General features: G+C 50.7%; 1 protein-coding gene across 1 annotated transcript; it reads right to left on the bottom strand.

Annotated features, from left to right (window-relative positions):
* Nucleotides 1-1,385: 1,385 nt before the first annotated feature.
* Nucleotides 1,386-4,577, bottom strand: LOC119302937. Its single transcript, XM_037579994.1, has 2 exons — nucleotides 4,178-4,577; nucleotides 1,386-2,282 (listed from the first exon to the last, which is right to left on the bottom strand). The coding sequence occupies exons 1-2, from the start codon at nucleotides 4,487-4,489 to the stop codon at nucleotides 2,133-2,135; spliced, it is 462 nt and encodes a 153-aa protein (XP_037435891.1). The 5' UTR covers nucleotides 4,490-4,577; the 3' UTR covers nucleotides 1,386-2,132.
* Nucleotides 4,578-6,932: the final 2,355 nt, after the last annotated feature.

Here is a 6,932-nt window from a genome sequence, read left to right as displayed (position 1 = left end):
ATGACACTTGGAGGCCCAGTGCCCATCGCGGCCACAAAGCTGACACACACGTGGACCGCCAGCCCCCGGTAAGGTCGCAGTAGGTGGAGGGGCCGAGGTGGGCGGCGGTGGCAGCCCCAAGGGAGACCGGGGTGATGAAGAAGAGCGGCCACCCTTGGTGGCGACGTTGGCCGAGAGGGAGCCAGTGCCCCTGGTGCGGCGAGTCTCGACCCGTTGCTCAGTGAGAAGGAGCCGAGAGAAAACCTCGTGTGCCAGCATGGGTGTCGAGTTGCCCCGCTCGTTGATGATCTCGACTAAGGCATCATACTCCTCATCAAGACCATTGACAATAAACGAGTTGAACTCGGAGTCGGTGAGGGGCTGTCCAATGGAGGCCAATGTGTCGGCGAGGCCCTTGACCTTGTTGTAGAACTCAGTGGCAGTGGAGTCAAGCTTCTGACACTCTCCAAGCTGACGACGGAGTGCAGAGACACGAGCCTGGGATTGCGCTGCAAAGGTGCGCTCAAGGATGGTCCAGGCCTCATGAGACGTCTTCGCGAAGACAACAAGGCCGGCAACTGCCGGCGAGAGCGACCCCTGGATGGAGGAGAGGTTCGCCTGGTCCTGCCCCGTCCAGACGCGATGGGCCGGATTGTAGACCGGACCGTGCACGCTGTCTACCAGCGCGGGTGGGCAGGGAAGCGATCCGTCGACGTAGCCTAGCAGGTAGTGACTCCCCAAGAGCGGGAGAACCTGCGCACGCCAGAAGATGTAGTTGTCGGCGGAGAGCTTGATGGTGATGAGATGACCGAAGTGAAACGGCGGCGGCGAAGACAATCCCATTGAGGAGGCTGCCTGGGGCGCAAACACCATGGAGGCAGCCGGAGGCACCGAAGCCGATGCGGGAGGAGGCGGGACCGCAGCCAGGGCGGGCGCCGCAAAGCTCGCGGCCGGTGCGGACGCCGCAAGGCCCGCGGCCGGGGCGGACGCCGCAAACCCCGCCAGCGGGGCAGTGTGATCCGCTTGCGGCAGGAGCGGCGGGACGACGCCTGCGGAGTCCGCAGCGGACGGCGGGGCCGCGGTGTGGACCACGAGGTCACGCCCAAGCGAGGGCGCCGGCGGCGTGGAGAAGACGGAGCCGATGCTCCTTGTCCCGATCGGAGCCGGAACAGAGACGGCATCGAGCGGGAGGTTGAGCAGAGCCGCAAGAGAGGCCGGGAGGAAGCCCGCAGCAGTGGAACCGGTGGTGGCGGCGCTCGACATGGCGGCGGCGCGATCGGTGGCGCGGCGGCGGCGGTGAAGGCGGCGGCGGCTGCGGCGGCGGTGCGGGTATTAGGGTTTAGAAGCGGAAGCGATCGTAACCTAGCGTGATACCATGTAAGACAATAAGTTTTGGGGAACCAGCACAACCCTCTAGGGGTGGCTTATCTCATTATATATAATGGTTGTGTTACAATATGTACCATATACGTACATAGGTACAGAAGCTATACATAGTCTAGACTAAATATCTCTTCAACTTTGGCCTTTACATAAACGATCGAGTAGGAGGAAATATCTCCTCACCCCTATAAGCGCACCCCTGGCCACCTCGACATGTTATGACAGCGAACCCGTCAGGAAGATAGGTTGTTGAATAGCACTGCAAGAGAATCAGGAAATAATGCAAAAAACAAACATATATTGGTCGAGCATTCCATACCTGATGACCTCATGAACCATTTGTATGACATTGTATATGTACATGAGCATAGTTTTCTGATCAAACACATTATAAGCGCAATTTCAAAAAGGAAAAAATGTGTCATAATTCAAGTGCACTGTTCTTGCTTGCCAAAATAATGGAGCGAGTCAACACAAACTATTAAGTGAGGAATCTATATAGTATAAACTAAGAAAGTTTCTATTCTTTCCTACTATTAACACTTAAATTTATACCATATATTGAAAACATAAATTGACCAAAAAACTTTGCTATTGACCAACTCCATACAATTGTCGCAAAGCCCTATTTCATATCTCATTGGAAACATCTCGTTATCGATGGGAGCGGCTCAACCTACTAATTGGCCAACTCGCACGTTGCATCCCAGCTGGCTGAGCTCGTTCAGTTCGCCTGTCCAGTCATCTAACAACATGATGTTGTAGGTCCCCTAGTCAATCCCTCTGCAGAATATTGAGCTGCTGCCGTCGCCGTTAACCTTTACGTGTCCTGTTGTGCATTTGACGAGCACCGACGAATCGTCAAGGGTGAAATACTGCACTTGGAGGATGCCTCCGCGGCCACCGCCATCGAGCAGGAGCTGTGGCGGGGTCGTAGCATTGTCGCAGGTGAGAACATCTCCAATAGAAAATGTAGATGTAAAAATATCTAATTGTTAGATCTGCGGGGCACGAAAACACGTGTCTAACAGACGATGTAGATGCAAAAAAAACATCGCTACCTCCCAAAAATGTAAAATATAACACCTCGCGATGTAAATTTGCATCTTCACATACATAAGATGTAAAAACGAATTGCCGCGCGTGAACCCCGACCGCCGCATTGAAAGTTTCCAACGTTCGATCCCTTTCCACCGCCCTTGTCGCCGACCGATTCCGACCAGCTCCGGCACCGCCCCGTGCTGCCGCTCATATGTCTGGCTTCCTCTCGACCTCGTTAGCCATTATCCTCCGCCGCCGGAGCCGGCCATCCCCGACGCCCCGACGAGATGCAGCGGGAGTGCGGAAATGCGCCAAGAACTTCAGCCGTGACAGCACCATCCTCAACGCCCCCGATGAGATGCACGGCGGCCTGCAGCGGGAGCTCCGGCCCGACCTGCAGCGGGCATCCTGTGCAGGAGCGGCGACCTTCAGTCGGCGACGGCGGCGACCTGCAGTGGTGGCCCGCAGCTCCATGGCAGAGGCCGGGTCGCGGAGGAAGAGGTCAAGCACAGGGAGGGCGGGCTCCGGCACTGGGTGGCCCGCAGCTCGCCGGCGGAGGCCTGCACTTGTAATTTTGGTGGTGGCAACCTGCAGCGGTGGCCCGCAGCTCCTCGATAGAGGCGGGGTCGCGGGGGAGGCTGGAGCAGCCCGTTCACGGCTGGCTGGTGGCGTTCGACCGCTGGAGCAGCACGTTCGCGGTCACTGTGGCCATGCCATTCATGGCTGGAGGAGTACAGGGGTGGGGTGTGTGCTTTCAGGGTTCATGTGTTGGTATTGATCTAGAGGCCCAATGAGCCAAAACGAAAATAAAAGACTAGAAATAAAGTTACGTCAAAGAGAGAAACAGGGAAGCCACGAACCAACGTTCGTATCCCTCGATCTCAACTTACGCGCCGTGATTTGGGCACCCTAACCAACTATGGTTTTGGTCCCTTGTCGCCAGCTCACATAAAAAGATGGGGGAGCAGCCGGCACCTACGCCAGACCAGTTCTCGTAAGGTTTACTCCTGCTCCCCACATCCCAAAAACCCTAACCGATCTGGGGGAGCGCTGCACGACGGGAAGATCATCTCCAAGCTTTGCCCCTGTCCCAGGGCAGTGCCGGTGGCGCCCGGAGGGACGCCGCTACCTGCAGCGAGCATCTTCACCGAGCCTGCATCAAGCCTGCATCAAGCAGGCACGGGACTTCGCACCGTCGACACCAATGGTTGCTTCCGTTGGTGGTAAGAACTCAACCCCTCTCTGTTCATATGCAATTAGGTGATCTGAATTCTAGGCATAAGATCCAATCTATCCTACGGGATTATAAGCCTAACAATGGTATCTTGAGCTGTAATATGCCTACATTAGATCCCTAAGATGATCTTCTTAAGTTTGATGATCCTGATTACGTACTGATGATTAAGGTTTAAGTCTAATGGTTCATGAATAAGGTTAGATTGCCCTCTGTTGAAGTTGATGTTTGATCTCTAGGGTTATGTGTTTCGGTCAAAGTCTAATTGGCTATGGGTCAGTGCTAATTATCCAATAATTACAATAAATCATGTTCTGCTAGTTTGTTATGCCACGTTTCCGCATCAAGATTGTCAATTAGCACTGGTTTTAGTTCCTGTTAGCAATTAGAACATGATGAACTGGCGAAGTTAAAGTCAGCCGAACCCTAACTCTAGAAAATCCCCAAATTTGAAACCCTAGTTTTCCTTTTGTGAAATCCTCCATTGGTGAGTCCAAATGATGAATGAAATTGGAAGAAGAGAAAAGATGACAGGCTCACCCAGATGACGCCGGCCTTCGGGGTCCGCACGGCCGCCGCTGTGCGCGCACGCCATGGCCGGAACGCTGCCGCCCTTCGGGATGGCGCGTGGAATGAAGTAGCAGCCGCCGCTGCTGTGCTCACGCACGCGCGCGTCGCCTGGCCTCTGTGCCTCGGACGTCGCCTCCGCCACCAAAAGCTTGCGGCGGCAGCCGCCGGCGAAATGCCCCACCGCTGCGTCGTCACGTCACCGGAGCTACGCTCGACGGAGGAGCGCGCGGGACAACGTCCATGTGCACGCTGCTCCGGCGAGCGAAGTTGCCGCGTCGCCATGTCCGGCGTGCCTCGCGCCGCCGTGACCTCATGTGCGGGCGCGTCTCGCCGTCGCCGCTGCAGTCGCTCTCTCTCACGGGAGCGAGTGAATCGGGAGGAATGGGGATTAGGTCTAGGGTTTGACCAGGCAGTGTTTTGCTCCACTCCGGAGCGATCGGAGCCATCGGCTTGATCCAACGGACGAGCCCGACGCGCTGCTCCAGACGGGCCTTCGGCCGATGAACGGGCCGCTTTTGCGCCTGGGCTTTGGCCCAAGTTGCCATAGCCCGCAGACAGATTTTATTTATTTTTTTTGTTTGCTGGGCTAGAATTTGAAGAGCTGCCGTGGGTCTTGGGCTAAAAATTAAAGTTTCTATGCGTTTTCTATTTAATCAGTGTATTTCCGTATTATGATTATTCCCAAAATGTACTTGCACTGTTGTAAATAGAAAATTGCCAGAAAAAAAATGATTATGAAAATTATGTTTTAGTTTTCTGAATGAAATGGAACCAACGAGAAATTTTATTTAAAAAACTTTTATGGATTAATGTTTGTGTCATTTTATGGCATATTTATGTTCATCTCATGAATTATTAATGTTGGAAAATTGATATTACACATGATATCAATGTGATCATTTTTGTAATGCAGACCAACATTGTTTTACATTTTTGAATCACTCCGTTAATTCCTTATTATTTTCTGCCCAACGGTGATATAATTTGGAGTTAATTTTTTGCATGAAAATTGATCAAACCAACGTAGGTTAATTTTTGTGCAATTTTAATTATGATGTTCTTTTTCTTTACTTATGATATTTTGAAATCATGACAGCTTCCGGTTCTCGTGGCCTCGAGATCGAGCCATTTACTGGGAATAACTTCCAATCATGGAAGGACTCGTTGCTTTTGCACCTCGGATGGCATGAGGTTGACCTCGCACTGAGGGAAAGTAAACCAGTGGAACCTGCAAAGGGTGCCACTGGGTATGCTGAGCTTAAGAAAGACTATGATGCTAAAGTTGAGAAGTGGGAGAGGTCAAACAGAATGGCACTCCTAATTATGAACTTCTCCATCTCGACTGAGATCAAAGGGGCTATTCCTGCCAATGAAAGTGTCGTCGAATATTTGAAATCGGTGGAAGAACAATTTAAGGGCTCAGAGAAAGTGTATGCAGATGAGCTTTTGCACAAGCTGCTTGCAAAATATGACGGGCATGGAAATGTGAGGGAGCACATCTTAAGTATGAGCAATGCCGCGGCAAAGCTTAAAACCATGAAGTGTGACTTGAACGAAGAGCTTCTTGTGCTCCTAGTTTTTAGGTCACTACCCTCACAATTCAATCCATTCAAGATAAACTATAACTCTCTTGAAACCAAATGGAAACTATCTGAACTCATTGCACATTGCGTTCAGGAGGAAGAGAGAATGAAGAGTGAGCAGAAAGATCAAGCTCTCCATGTTAACTCCGCAAAGAGGAAGCATGAGAACCATGCTCATAACAATAATGTGCCCAACAAAAGGCAGTATTCCAAAAAGAATCCTCCAAAGCCTAAGCAATGCAACGAGGCAAGTTGTTCACGTCACGCACCTTCAGCGGCTACTTTAGTTAATCTTACAAATGCCGCTGGAGAAAGACTTTGCAATTTTTGCAAGCAGCCAAATCATTTCAAGGCGGACTGTCCAGGTTTTCTTAAGTGGCTGAATAAAAAGGGTAAGGATGAGATCACTCTTGTAGATGAATCTCTATATGTTGATTTTTCTGAATCTACATGGTGGATTGACTCAGGTGCGACTGTTCATGTCGCGAATTCTTTGCAGGGATTCCATATAAGCCACACCCTAAGGGGTACAAGAAGACTTAATGTCGCGAATGGGAAGGAGGCTGAAGTTGAAGCCGTGGGCTCCCTCACCTTGAAGTTGCACACTGGCTTCCTACTTCAACTCAAGGACGTTCTTTATGTGCCTACTTTGAGTAGGAATTCGATTTCAGTTTCATGTTTAGATGATTTTGGATTTCATTGTACCTTCGGGGAGAAACAATGTTTTTTAAAGTATTGTAATAAGGATGTTGGTCTCGCCGTCCAACGAGGCAAACTTTATATGTTAAATCTTTTCGGTTATCCTATGTGTGTGAATCTCTGCGAGATGAATATGAATGAACGCAATCATAAAAAGAATGGGAGAAGTATCAATCCTTCTTCGAAATTGTGGCATCGTCGTTTGGGCCACATTTCGAGGGGGAGAATGGAACGATTGATTAAAGAAGAAATACTTCATCCGCTAGATTTCTCTGATGCGGGCAATTGTATTGACTGTTTTAAGGGAAAATATGTGAAAACAATTAAGAAAGGAGCAGTAAGAGCCACATCGGTCCTTGAACTTATTCATACTGACATATGCGGACCTTTTAACGTAAAGTCTATGGATGGTTTTGATTCCTTCATTACCTTCACAGACGATT

The sequence above is a fragment of the Triticum dicoccoides genome, chromosome 5A, assembly GCF_002162155.2.
Source record: "Triticum dicoccoides isolate Atlit2015 ecotype Zavitan chromosome 5A, WEW_v2.0, whole genome shotgun sequence".
NCBI classification, from domain to species: Eukaryota; Viridiplantae; Streptophyta; class Magnoliopsida; order Poales; family Poaceae; genus Triticum; species Triticum dicoccoides.
The sequence above is the reverse complement of the archived record's forward strand: the minus strand, read 5'-3'. Positions and strand labels throughout refer to the sequence as shown.

Coding starts and splice junctions, on each gene's coding strand:
- LOC119302937 (XM_037579994.1), bottom strand. CDS start 4,489: ATGGCGACGCGGCAACTTCGCTCGCCGGAGCAGCGTGCACATGGACGT. Junction 2,283..4,177: donor CGAAGGCCGGCGTCATCTGG/GTGAGCCTGTCA, acceptor ACCCCGCCACAG/CTCCTGCTCGATGGCGGTGG.